We start from the raw sequence: 14,706 nt of genomic DNA, 5'->3' as shown, positions 1-14,706 counted from the left end.
CAATGCAAATAACTGCAACTCAACTTGATAACAGCAGGTAAGTTCAGTTTTCACTCATTCGCATGCATACTCTTGACAAACAAGACACATCAGCGTTGCCCTTGCTTTCTTACTTACAGCCTGTCACATACCTTATGTCAATTTTGTCGTTTAGCATCCCCACTTCCGTGTATTATATGTTGCTTGTATGGCCACAAGTTTTATAAACAAATTATTCCCAAATGATACTTCCGCAACCTCACATGTTCACAACAATTGCATATAAAAGCATAACTTCTTTTAAAGGTAACTCGTCCTGGTAACCCTTCCAGAAGAGCTACACTTTATTTTGATGTGAAATAAATGTGATGCCCTTCAATCTTGGAAGTACTCCTATGGCATGCTCATTCAGTTAAGACAGTGTATAACTGTTAGGGGTGTACAAATTGTCAAGTTTTCCTAATACGGCTTTTGACATAAGACACACACTATTTCATTAGCCAAAATATAAAAGCATTAAATACTACAAGTAGTTACATACGTTTAATGAAAGAGGCATTTACAATAATTAGGGTCCATTTCCAGTTCATACTCCACCATCCATTTAACATCAATGAGGGCATTCTTTGTAATGCATTGTTTAAATCTGGTTATCACTTTTGGAATTAGCATGACAGAAGGAAAAGCATAATCCCTAGTTTAACCTATCAAAAGAGCCTCTTTTTTGGACAGAGGCTCTTCGCACCATGTTCTGAGAACATGAGATTTTGTCTAAGTTTCTTTAACAAACAAGAGGGCATTGTGTGAGTACCAAGCAACAGGGAGATTTCAAAGCAACTGATTGTTCCAAACCAGCTAGTGTTCTTGTACTAAGTGCCTAAGCTATACATCTTTTTGAAAAACGTAAGTGCTGCTAGGTGGACTGATGTGATGCGGGCATGTCCCAGCAGCACCCAATGCCAGGTTGTCTATGCAACACTCAATAAATATTCTGGAACTCTCTCTCCCACTTTTTTTAACCAATACATCTTGCTGGTGTTGTGGGTCCAAAACAGCTATCTGGCAAGTTATTTGGATAAAGGATTTGCAGGATAGATCAAGCAATCTCAGTTTTAACAATCTTGAGGCCCTTCTGTTTGAGATTATTTCCCTTCGATCAAACGACCGCTTGGGTACACTTGCTCATGCATTGGTTACATTTTTCTGTCTGAGTGGACCATTCTAGAATAAAACAACCATAAGCATGTTTATGTTCTGACACGATTGCAAACATTGTTCAGCTGACACAGTTATCAGAATCTGGTTCTGACATTTAAGGCCACCAAACCTATAAACACTCAACACAAAAATGTGAAAGGGTAATTAGGCAATGGTGCACAAAATCATTAACCAGGGAAGAGGAGATTTTTTAGTTGTAAGAGTTATCGTCAGACATTGCAGACTGTTATGCACATAAGACAGTCTGTCCTCAAACAAATATTATTAAAATCATCATGTTTATGTCAGCTCAGATTTAGTTAATGAGCTGGAACACATCCGAGTACTTTTCCACACTTGTGTCAAAGACCTTAAACTCCTGGAAGGTCTATTTTGATTAAAAGGAACTCCTAGCAGCTGTTTCTAGATCTGCTGCTCCCCTTTCTGTCAGAGCACTTGTCTTCTGATGGCCACAATGTTACCCTTTTTTTCTAGATGCCCAGTTTTTGGTTTCTATTTCATTTTCTAGACTTTATAAATGAAATGGGAGAGAAGGGTCCATTATAGGGTAAAGCCAAGACGTTTTCTGAGCCTAAGGAGTGCATGATGTGTAAGAGGAGCTGAAATACATGATGTGTAAAAGGTGCTATAAAGACTTCCCCACTAAAAGCTCAATGCAGTAAAGGCCAGAGTTGTCCTTTAAAGCGTTGAAGGTCTGACCAGAGCTCCATTTAGTTTATGCATAGGCTCCCCAGAGAGCACGGTTTTAGTGGCCCAAGATAATGGCTGAGCTAATTGCTCTCAGAATGGTTTCCAATTCCTGGCACACTTCTAATTAGTCTAGTTTCTTTGTTCCAGACGCCCTGTTACTGTTGATCTAGATGCATTCTACTAAACCTTTGCTACAGATAGAAACTAAGAGTATTGTGGGGGAGAGTCATTTAGAAAAATGGGATCAGAATCCGGTGCCCTGTACCTTTTCTCATCCTTTACTAACTCCAATAAGAAAGGTGTCAAGAGCATGTGCAAATCTCAAGAGTTTCTTAGCAGCTGTTTGCTACAATATGAAAATCAATTTTGTTGTGCAATGGATCAAGAAAGTGGAAAAAGGAACTGAAGCTCAGGCACAGCAAGAGGTGGTTTTGCTGCTTGTAAAGGGCTTTGGTATAAAGCGAGGTGCTGAGGTTGCGCAACAGCATTCTCTGTAGCAGGATCAGAAGAGATACCTCAGCTGCAGCCTCTGTCAAATTTGTAGATGATGATAGAGTGATTATATTTTTTAGGAGATCGGAGTCGATGCTGCGGACTGGGCCCTTGACAGTGAAACTCTGATCAGCCTGCAGAACGAAGAAAAACATCTATCGCAAGTAGTGACTTGCAACATGAAGGCTCAATTACTTGATGCAGACCATACGTTAACCATGCAAAAGAGCCATGCTGTGGATCAAATAAGTGAAAACACCTCAACCCAAGGTAAGAAAAAGTACTTCAACAGTTACACACCTGAAAAATTATGAAATTATCCCATGACACTCAGTAAAACACATCAAACAGATTAAAATATTGCTTAGCCAAAAATAAGACTCTTGGTTTCGTACTCAGAGCAAAATAAACAAAGTGCCTGATTGACTACATAGAGCATGTTGGGACAGGGTGGCATCTGGAATTAATGAAGCAGCAGTGGAAATTCTCTCACAGGTAGCAGATTTAAGACAGGAGCTAAATTTCCCTTTTATATTTTCAGCCTTAAATTGCTTTTCTACAGAGGTGTTTTCTGTTACATGAATTGAGCAGCAACTTATATGGTTTGAAATGAATTCATGAAATAGGCCATAAATGTTGCCTCTTATAGGTATGCTTTCTTTATTCAAATGTCGTTCAATTTTGAAAATAAATATTTAAACGTGTGTCTGAGGTTTCAGCACAAACAATTTTGTACAGTTTATGAATATCTGAAAGAATCCCATGATGGAGTAATTATCTGCTTTTCAACACAGATGTAGACTACATCAGTCTTTGGCTATCATAATTCCTGTTATTATTGCCTGTCAAATACTTACAGACCAAGCCATTTCGGGTCCAATAAATTTGGAGTAAACAAAAATAAGAAAAGAAATGATCAATATATTTTCCTCAATACTTATTAACAGAGCATTAAATAATGGGGAAAGAATTTTCAAGTGCAAGAGCCATTCAAGGGCGGCAGGGAATAAAAGTCTAAACATAATTGCACTGATCAAGAAACCATCAGATTATTATTGAACTTCAAACAGCCACTTTAACAAACACTTGTTAAGGCCCCGACGTTGAACTAAACAGGCTTCGTTTTCTAATCACAGATTATGAAATCATAAGCATTTACAAATGTTCAGGGACTTGGATCAGGGGTTTTAAACTCAATAGAACCTAGAATTATAACTTTTATTAGAAATAACATGATATTTAGGAATTCACAGACACTTGAATTTAAATTTCTCTACTGAAACAAAAGTTTTTTTACACAATGGCTGTTGTAGGCTCAGAAAAGAAATCAGGGAGAAACAAATCTGAAAACTGAAAATGTCACCTTGCTTCATGAAACCCTGCTTCGGGAAATGGCCAGAGCAGATCCTAGCCACCGAACGACCATACCCTGCCCCATATCTTCCATTTATCCATTTATATTAGCAGATGGTTGAACTGTTACATCTTAATTAACACAAGCATGTTTCCCCTCTTTACATCATCAAGATGTTACAGAGGGTTCAAGTACTAAATTAAATGAAGATGTCTTAGGAGGGAAGGCCTTCACTTGTTGTAAATATGAGAACATAAGCTAAATTGTTAAACTTTGAATGAGAAAAGAAGTAAGTCTAAGACAAAACGCTTTCAGTCACTGATTACCAGCCATGTCACTCTGCGGTCTTTGATACAGCTTTGTGAATTCATCCGGATAATTTTCAACCCAATTCCAAAATGCCTGTTAAGAATACAAAAAAAGGACTTTATTTTATTTCAGTATCTGGTTAAAAAATGTAATTGAGAAATTAAATATTCATTACAATTAACGTTGATCGAAAGTACTACCAAAATAGAAAAATAGACATAACTTAATCAGCGTCATCCATAATAAAAATTGCAATGTATATGAAATAATTATAAAAAAGTTGACAATAGCATTTTGAAATCGCAACAAAGTATTAATTACAGAAACGTTTATATATTTATTTAACACCTTGGGACTGATTCAGGAAAGCCAGATTGGATTCAAATGAAAAGAGATTTCAGTACAATGGTAGTTTTAAACTCTTGTAATCGAGAGTAGGGGTCATTCTAACCAAACCCTGCACCGAAGAATAATCAGAGATTCGAATTACAGAACTCCTGGGGGCTCCCCAAGGCCGCATTGACGATGGTGGAGGAGATTAGGAAAGCCGCAACAGAGAGCAGTGTGCCACAAGGCCCCAGGGGCAGCTGGACAACATGGGTGCCTCGCTTGTAAGCTGCTGGCAGCCACGGGGCACACGTGATGGCCAGAATTAAGTCCTATGTCAATGGAGCCCGAGGTGTGCAGGGCTGTGGCAAGGATTGCACGTGTTGCTGGTGCTAGACTGGTCCTAGTGACTGCTTCTTGGTGCCCCCCCCCCACCTCCACTTATTTGTGTAAGCACCTGGGACCATACCTCCCTGCCCGTTTTAGACCCCGTTTTACTGGGGGAATATTCTGCAGCAGCCGTGTGGGGTCTGGATCGTGCTGTTGTCCAGTTCTGGAGGCACTTTTATGACTGCCCACCTGGGGCTGGAGTGCCGGCCTCCTCGTGGGGGGTGAGTCCAGAAAACATGGAGTTTAGCTGCTCGTACCTCCCTGGTCCCGCTGTGCCTGGAGTTCAGTGGCAAAAGGCAGAAGGCCTGTGTTGTGTCCATCCCCACCCCCTTTGACTAACGGCTGTCCTTGCTTTCTGCGGAGAGATCACGTGCGGCCGCCATAAGGAGGAGACAATAGTGTGGCTGAAACCTGGAAGCCCCTCCAGGGGGAACTTGTCATTGGTGACTTGGTAATGGGGCCCACTGTGCCTCCCGCTGCTGTGAAAGATCAGTGCCCACCGAATGTAGACACCATGAACCTGAAGTTGAAAACCATCCTGAATACCATCATGGCGACCTGACTGGCCAAAAGGAAGATATCCGCCAGGGTAAAAGGTACAGAATCTACCATTTCTGAGTTACGTCCGCAGATTCACTCAACAGATCGGTGACCTTACCAGTCGAGTCAGACATTTGGAAGGGAACCTTAATGACCTGGAGGCCGTTTCAGTTGTAATAATGTCTTAATGTTTAGTTTTTCGGACACAGCAGAGGGCAGCGGCCCCCCTTTCTGTTTTGAAAATTGGATATCCACTGCGGTTGAACAAGTGAAGCTGTCCCCTAACTTCACGGTTGAGCGGGCACACCAGGTGTCAAGACCTGTGGTGGTCAGGTTACTGAATTTTAGAGACTGAGACGCAGAGCTACAGGTTAACTGGAGGATGGGCCACATCACGTTTGACAAAGCACAGATCTTTTATTCCTAATTTTACTATCGCAGTTCAGCACCAAAGCGTATCCTTTATGAGGGCAAAAAGCTAGGGGGGGGGGAGGGTATGTACTCCCTTGTTTCCTGCCAAACAAAGTGTTGTCCATTGGAACTTCATACTTCTTCACAGAGCTGGGGAACACCAGGGTCTAGGTTGAGCAGCAGAGGCAAAACTCGCCTAACGTTAGTGATGTTGCGTCAGATATCAGTCCTCACTGTGGTGGGCGGTCGCTGCGGAGGACCCAGACAAAGTTACTATGGTAGGAAACTCTACAACATCTTGGCTGAGGGCATCGTCCGTCCTGCTTCACCGTGTCACGCCGCAGACGAAGGACGACTTGACTTGATTTAATGGGGGGGGGGGGGGGGGGAAGGGGGCAAGGGGAGTCACTTTGTTCCTTGCCTGGTAGCAGCTGCAGGGGCATGACCTACTCTGACAATGCTAGTGGAGCAATGGTATGGATCCGCCCTAGGGTGCCTTTTCAAGACACAGTGACGGAAGCGGACCCAGAGGCTCGATATCTGTTTGTGGTGGGGAGGTTGGAAGGGGCAGAGGTGTTGCTGGGAGTCTGTGTTTGCAGAATGTTGCTCAAGTGGGGTTTCTGGCGCGCATCACCTTGCTGATGACCTGCAGGTCACATTTGCCCTGGAAACCCAAGGGTGATTTTAATTGTGTTCTGGACCACACCTTGGATAGGTCCTACCCTACTCTTCCCCAGTCACCTACCACGCACGCTGCGACTTACTTGCAACCGTGACTTACACACTGGTCCTTAGTGGACGACTGTCGCGCCATGAATCTAGCAGTTAGGGAATACTCCTTTTATTCTGCACTACATGCTCTCCATGTCCAGCTTGACGGTTTCCTTTGTCAACCCACAACACAGCTAAGGGTACTTCAGCTGAATATTTGGGGAAGACCATATCAGATCCTAATCAGCTGTTATGGCAGATTGGTTGTGTGGATCCCATCCCACGGTGCCCATATGGCGCCTGAAACTCAGCGCTAGAAGGTGCAGTGTTCCATGACTCAAGTTTGCAACACACTAGTCACAAACCAGAGAACAGTAACACCGCCTCCACGCAGCTGATGGAATGAGATGCATTAAAAACGGTGGTACAGAGGCACAGTATCCACACGGATATAGGAGCACGGGCACAATTCACCAGGACCTCAATGAAACGCAATTCTCCCTACGGGGCCTTTGGCAGGCTGCGATTGCCAATGAGACCACTAGGGTGGCGCTCGGGGACACTAGGCACCAGCATGCACAACTACTAGAGTCAATGCGGTGCCTAGATCACAAGGCGTATCAGACAAGGATCCATGAAGAAGGGGATAAGCCGGGGCCCTTGCTGCCATGGCTGTGACAGAGTTCAGTGGGTACCGTGCCAGTGACCGCCATCTGGATTTTCACAGACAATATCGCCACCACCCAAGAGGGAACTTACAATGCATTCTATATACACTACTGGGCCCTTTATAACCCAGTGCCCCATATACGACGGTTCAGGGTCCCAGACTACTTAACTGGCGTACGGCTGCCAGAGGTACCTGCTGGGCAGGGGGGAGGCATGCACGGCCTGTTAGCAGGAAATTAGGGGTGCTATACAGGACTGCCCTACTTGTAAAACCCCCAGCCCGCCCATGGAATTTTATAAGGCGTATGAAGCCTTACTGACCCGCCGGAATTGTACTCTGCGGCTCTTGCGGCAGGGCATTTGTTACCATCCATGAGGGAGGCCCTCCCGGTGATCCTCCCCACACTCGCATGTTATGGCGAGAAGTTGCGCAGTACTGACTCCGGTTACTGGCCGTTTGTTCTTGTAGAAGGCTGCCACCCTCCACCCACCTAAGGAATCGGAGAGGTGGAGCATGTGCACAGCGCTCTGGCGGCTCTGATCCACAACAGCACTGCGGATGCTCATCCCCCTCCCTTATCTCTCCTCCGTCATAGCTCTGCTGCGTATTTTTTCTTTGCACTCCCTGGGTCTATATTTATAGAGATGGAATTTTTAGGCTCATGGTTCTAGTTGTGTTGACTCGGATTGGAATTATCACAGCGTCATCATCCTTTCATTATATAATGCACAAGAGACTATTCCGAGGTAATATCCTGCAGATATCTGCAGTTCTCTGTGCATGTGAAACTTCAATAAAGAAGTTTAAAAAACAAATTGGAAATAGAAATGCTTGACCTACTCTGTTGCTTTTTAACGATACACACCTTGACCAACATATTTATTGTATTCAAATGAAATTAATCTACTCTATTAGAAGGCTATTCTGACTGCACCAACCAATATTAAAAGTTGCAGCAAGGGGCAGCTCTCGAAAAATTTAAATTCCCTATTTTCAGCCTATTGATGCAGTTTTTTAAAATTCCAATGTCTGGATCACTCTTGTCAATAGAGTAATAAGGGGTCTCAATACCCACATATCTTTAGAAGCCACATCTTAAAGACTTCAGGAATATAGCATTTGGGACTGAGCTTCTGTTAACTTTCTATGCCCATCATTGAGGATGATCCAGCAAAAGACACCAATTGCATACAAAGTACTTATCTGTATGGTAGTGCATATATAAAGAGTAAAAAAAACTGACTGAACAGCCAGTGCTAGTGGAAGATAATGAATCTGAGAATAATTCCTAACAGAGGGAAGTTGGGATCTCTGATTAACAAAGGAAGAGTATGAGAACAGATAAGTCCTTGTATCAGGATCCAAGAAGTGATTTTGTTTTCTAAAGATTTGAGCAGCAGGGGCCAACTATTGAGATCATGCACAACACCTTTATGCTGTACAAACAAATTATATATTTAATGATGAGGTATATGGCCCTTTTCAAGGTCACAGAGAGTTGTGCCTAACAACTCTAAAACTGGACAAGAGTAATGCCCCCTTATGCCCCCTTTCAGCGATACTCCAGCCCCGTTTGGGGAATCAGTTTGCTGATTATGAAATCTATTATGCTTTTAAGGCAACAAAACTGTTTTCCTTTCAGGTCTAATACCATGAAACCTTTCATATGAGTTAACAGGACTTGCTCATCTTTATTTCGTTACAATGAACTGATGTCTAGGAACAAGACTGATGTTTGAGAATTAGTAGATCCTCAGAGGTTAAGTCACTACACTATAAAAATACATAGGCTCCCGGCTTTTTCTTTTAAATGATTGTTGTTGGTATTTCCAGCTGCAGGCACAGTGTATGTTACAGTGGAACAACATTCTGCTCCCATTTAAAATAGTTGACTTACAAATGTAAATATATAGCACAACTCCATCATTAACTGGCATGCATTGTATTCTAGCTCATATAACATCTGGAAGAGTGGATGCCTGCTTTTCAATTACTAGCACACAAGAAAAAGTGACCTAATTGTGCTTATCTAAGAGATGCTGCTTTCTTGTCTTTTTACATAGTTCATCAATGTTTTGTGTTAATGTATTGCAGATTGAACTCCAAAGCAGAGTCTAGCAGATGTTGCCACAAGTCTTACGAACTTAGAGTTAGTCCTTCAAAAATGGAAACTATTATGCTCATTCGCGTATAGCTTATGTCTCTAATCAACGCTGTGATTTTGCTCAGATTATTTGGATCTTGGAGCATTTTTGACCATTCTTTCTACAACTGTTTTACCTCTCGTGCATCTCCAGCAAGGCATGCCAACTTTTCAACTACTGTTGCTATTTTGAGGACAGTTATTTAAAATAGCCATTGAAGGAAGTGACCCGATTAGGGCCATCCGGGTCACTCGCAACCACCTCTCAGCCTTCCATACAAATGAAGAGTCGGTCTGACAGTAGAGAATACAAACTAAGAATATTTATTCAGGTACACTTGAGCAAAGTCCAGTCTGATCTGCCTCCTGGGATTGCTGCAGAGGGACTGGCTTCAGCAAACAGAGATACATTATGTACATTTCTGAACCAAGGAAGTCCCGCCCATAATGGAATTTTACTAGCAGGTGCAGCTAAAACAAAGAAGTACAGTAGGATAAGTTTCGACTCTGAGGCCGAGCAAACATTATCTTTATGCCAAGGTCGTTCTGTCCGTGACTACTGCTAGACTAGTGGAAGAAGGCCTCTATCTATGGGAAAGGTATGCGTTAATAAGAACAGTGTATTCATTAGCAAAGCAAGGCCTAACCTTGGAGAAATTGAACTTTCCACAGCCTGCTTCTCTAGGAGGGACTATGCAGTTGACGACATGATCCAAAATGGCGGCTAAACATAAAATGGTGTAGCGAATGCTACCTTAACATAAGAACGATGCACAAATGAAATAGCAAAAAACATTCATTTCATCAGACCCTCCTTTTAGCATTCGCTAACTTATTTTAGATTGTGGGTGGAAAAGATGTTCTATTCTGAGAAGCAATAGGACGTCAACACTCGGTACAATCCATATACTCAGTATGAGGGATAGAAACTGCAAGGGAAGATGTAGTACCAAAAATGCCCTCATCGATCTGCATCATGTCGTTAATGTACTTCTGCAACATGATCGCAGCACTAGTTGGCATTTTCGGTTTAGCGGTGAGAACATTTATTCACTAGGTGCAGCAGGTCGGGAGACAGAGTATACAATGGCAACGTGAAGAAAATGCCAGCAATCACAGCTAGAAAAGTAAGGATCTTCCAACTCCAGGATGTGAACATATTACAGAACCACATTGATAGAGTAGAAGTAACATTTTCTTGGCGTATGTCAGATGAGTCTATAAAATTTCTGTATAGCAGCATACACATTGGGAGCGTGGTCTGCAAGTATGACGTCTAACACCATCCGGTTCTGCAAAGTAACTAATCTCGTAGGCTGAAGCTCAGCAGTGATGTATGTCAGTATACCAGCAGTTGTATTAATAACCCCTTCAACAACCCTTGTTAGTCGACGAATTTTGATGCTATTGGCCATGGGGCCCCAAAAAGGTATGAGACCCTTCAAGCATCCTCAAACTGTTGTGCGGTGGTATTCGTATGATCTATATCCTTTCTGTGAATGACCCTTCTGAGTCTGGGCAAGTATACACTCCCACACTGCAGCTGATGATCTTTATGATAATTGGGCAAAGCAACACACACCGGGGAATATGAAAAGAGAGGTAATATTTACCCGACCATCCCCTAGGAAGCCAGACATGAGCTTGGGATCCACAGACAAAATAGACAAGGGGGTAGGATCAAAGGCGGACTATTAATCGTGCTGAGCCTGTAGGTGAAATTGCATTTACTCTCCCCCAACTTTACCTCCCCAGTCCCCTGGACCTAGAAAGCAGCTGTTGAGCTGACCACAGAGACCGGCATCGGTTTGTCCGTGGTGATATTGTGAGCTTGGAAAGATTGGAAATATTCAGGGGTGTTAAACTTTTGGAAATCAGCCATTTCCATTCGAAACCAAGTGTCGTTCTTCACTTTGCTTATACAGGAGTTTGGGGACAAAGTAGAGGCGATACCTTGTCCTGCCTTTCCTATGGGAGTAAACATGTGATGAAAACGTATATACTATGTACCATAATAAACAATTCAAACCAACCTTCACAAATTCCAATGTATGACAATGGCATGGACAAGTTATCACTTTTATGAGAAACTGAGGAGAGCAATCCACAAACCCAACAATTAGTTATATTGGACACATCATGAGCTTGATGCAACATTTGTATTCAATAATTATCTGTGTAAGATTTTCTGTGCTCTTCTTTGTGAGGGGCCAAAGTAACAAAAATGTGTTCAGGGGGAATGGGTGTTGTACCAACCAAGGAATGTACAGGATACTTCTCCTCTGGAAACCAGGCTATTCCAAGTATTGTTATTAGTGCACTCACAACTATTAATGCAAAAATATTTCTCTTTGTGGACCAACCCCATGCTGGACGCGGTGGTGCAAGTGGCTGTTCCTCCTTATTAATAGGCCGACCAAACAGATGTATTATGAAGCAAGAAAGAGAATGCAATAAAAATTGATAACAAAGGCAATTGTTCCCGGTGTCCGTCTGAGCCTCACTGGCACAGGCTCATAATGTTCATCAACATTGGAGCTCTTGAGCACGTGCTGTGGAGCTTGCTCAGTCCTAAGCTATCGATGAATCCCATGTTGATCAGGATAATGTACCCCCCTCCAAGGGAGCACGTTCAATCTATCTTGTCCAATGTCAGAACAGTGCATCAATCTCGCCTCACACTAAACTAACACCGTTGATACTATAGCAAAGTACACCCTACCTTGCACAACCCATCCCTAACTAATCTGACTTCTCCTTTGGCGCACCGTTCTTCAGCCAAGGACGGACATTGTACCTGGTGACTCCAGGCACAGAGGGGTCAACAAATAGTGGCTCTTTAATGGCTCAGATTTCTCAAAGGACCGCTGCATTTAGCACGTCATCATTCTCTGCATCCATTTGGGTCCATGTAAGCTGTGCATCACCAAAGGGACGAACTGAGGCACTTTTTCACCCTTAGCGTCCCCAACGCCGTCCCTCACCCACTGGTCATAGGGTAAGGATAAGGGTATCCTGCAGCAATGGCTGGAATGGATCTAATTATTTCGTCCGGAAACTTTCACAGCGGTCCGAGTTGCAAGAAGAACTTTCTCAGGCCCCTTCCACCGAGGTTCCAAGCTCTTCTTCCGCTGGAAAGAACGCAGCAGAACCCAGACCGGGCCCCTCTAGTATGGGTGGGAGTGACGCACAAATCTGTTGGTGAATAGAACGCAAACTTTCAGTTAACTTGAACAGATCTGTCAATAAAGGGTACTCAAGCTCAGAAAACCTACACAGGCACGGGACGCCCCGGACATTTGCCAGGCATCCAAACAAGACCTTGTAGGGTGACAATCCTGTCCTAAAATGTGTTGTAGCTCTCGTTGACAAAAAAGCAAATTGCAAAGCATCTGGCCACTGTAACCCTGTCGTCTCCTGAATATTTGCCAATTTGAACTTGAGAGTACCATTGTACTTCTCAACCAAACCTGCTGACTGGGGGTGATTCGCAGCATGACATTTCTATTTTATGTGCAAACCCTCCTAAACTAACTGGATAACCTTGGCATTGAAATGACTTCCGTTATCACTCCAAATCAAACGGGGCAAGCTGAAGCAAGGAAAGAACTCCTTCAGGAGTACCTTTGCAGTCACAATGGCTGTATTTTCTTTAGTGGGATAGGCCTCAACTCATTTACTGAACGCACAAACAGCCACCAACACATACTTCAAATTATTGACCCTGTCCATCTCTATGTAGTTCATTTGAAGGACCTCAAAAGGGAAAGTGGGAGGTGCAAAATTGCCAGGTGGTGTAGGAGTACCCTTACAAGGATTGTGCATCATGCACACCATACAGTACTTCACTAAATGTGCAGCTGTCTTTGAAATGTTGTAATTCTGCCATACGGGGTCTAATAACTTGCAAATACCCTTAGTACTGATATGAGCAGGGCCATGAGCCATCATGATTACAGGAAGAACATATGCATCTGTCAACATCCATCTCTGCTTCCCTGACTTGTCAATCCAACATCCCTCATCGTTCAAGTTTGCTGTACTTTTTTGCCACACTGCTAATTCCTCCACTGTAGCCTCACTCTATATTTCCGTCACAATCTCTAGTGTATCCTCAAACATGGTGACCTCGGGACTTGCTGCAAACAATCTTTTCATCTTAGTTCGGTCTGTTTCCTTAGCTGTCTGATCTGCCAAGGTGTTTCCCTTATCGTCAGTAACTTTCCTATGGGTGCTGCACTTCACTATTGCCAATTTCTTAGGGAGTGTCAAAGCGGATAATATATATATATATATATATATATATATATATATATATATATATATATATATATATATCTCTCTCTCTCTCTCTCTCTCAGGGGTCTCCAACCTTTTCTGTAGTGAGAGCTACTTCTGATCAGTAAAATTCGTCGTGAGGTACTAAAGGCCGAGCAACTCACGCATTTTTCTGACACATCAACTCCCCCACCCCCCCACCCCCCCCCCCCCAGCTTCATTGACTTTAAGTCTAATTATTGCTGTTCATCAGGGAAGCCAAGAAAACACTTCCCACATAGGATTACAAACCAAAGAAAACATGTCCAACTACCCACGGTACACATGCCATAGCTTGCTGACCATGTAGGTAAGTGCTTCAGTGCCACACATTGGATTAGTAAGCGCTAGAATAGATAGAAAGCTGCAACAGAAGGCCTCCCCTTACTTCATTATCAAATAAAGTAAAGTAAACAAAGGGAGAAAAGTTATGTTACAAGTGAATACATATTACTTTTTTTCATGCTTGGGTCTTTGTAAACTATTAAAACAGCAACAAATGGCTGGTATTTGGAAAGGTGGCAACCCTAGTTTCACTATAAAGCACTTCACTCAGTTCTATAACACATACTTCAACTCTACAAAGTTCAGAAAATGCATAGCCATAGTTCTTCACTCTATTCAGCACAGCAACATACTGTCTGCTAAGCCTTGCACTCTCTGCCCAGTCTTCTACTTCCCGAAATCCAACTCCAATCTCTTGGCAGCCTTTTATTTAATCAAAACCATAATTTGCAGTCTATTTTACAAGGGCTTACTTTGCAGTCTAGCTTACACCCCTAACTCAATTATGTTCTCACACTTCGTCCTGCACTTCACAGATTTCAGATGTCAGCATTTTCTGCATCCTACACTAAGCACACCTCCATTTTCTCAAAAGCTATTCACTAACAGTACAGCTGTCCTCTGCGCACAATTGCGAAATACCCATAAGGCACACAGGTGTAAACCTCTTCAAAAAAGGTTTTGAATGGGAGGGCATCAATCTGTCTGTGTACTATCCCAGCCATGGTGCTTCACCTGCTCAAAATGTTGAGGGCTGCCAGTGCATACTTGAATTCATTTTACTTTTCTTTGTCTCAAAAACTATTCTGCTCTGCCTGTTAATTTTATGGTGTGCTCACCGCTAATAAAATGTTTGTTGGGTCCCTACTC

At 42.9% G+C, this 14,706-nt stretch overlaps 1 protein-coding gene across 8 annotated transcripts in view; it reads right to left on the bottom strand.

Moving 5' to 3' along the window:
• Positions 1-14,706, bottom strand: part of NF1 (neurofibromin 1) — a 2,143,703-nt gene that overhangs the window by 1,673,526 nt on the left and 455,471 nt on the right. For all 8 annotated transcript variants that reach the window (XM_078679713.1, XM_078679719.1, XM_078679717.1 and 5 more), the window contains exon 7: positions 4,060-4,135. In XM_078679713.1, the coding sequence (XP_078535839.1) occupies positions 4,060-4,135 (76 nt within the window). The remainder of the gene's footprint in view (positions 1-4,059; positions 4,136-14,706) is intronic.

The sequence above is a fragment of the Lissotriton helveticus genome, chromosome 3_1 (assembly GCF_964261635.1).
Source record: "Lissotriton helveticus chromosome 3_1, aLisHel1.1, whole genome shotgun sequence".
Lineage (NCBI taxonomy): Eukaryota > Metazoa > Chordata > Amphibia > Caudata > Salamandridae > Lissotriton > Lissotriton helveticus.
The sequence above is the reverse complement of the archived record's forward strand: the minus strand, read 5'-3'. Positions and strand labels throughout refer to the sequence as shown.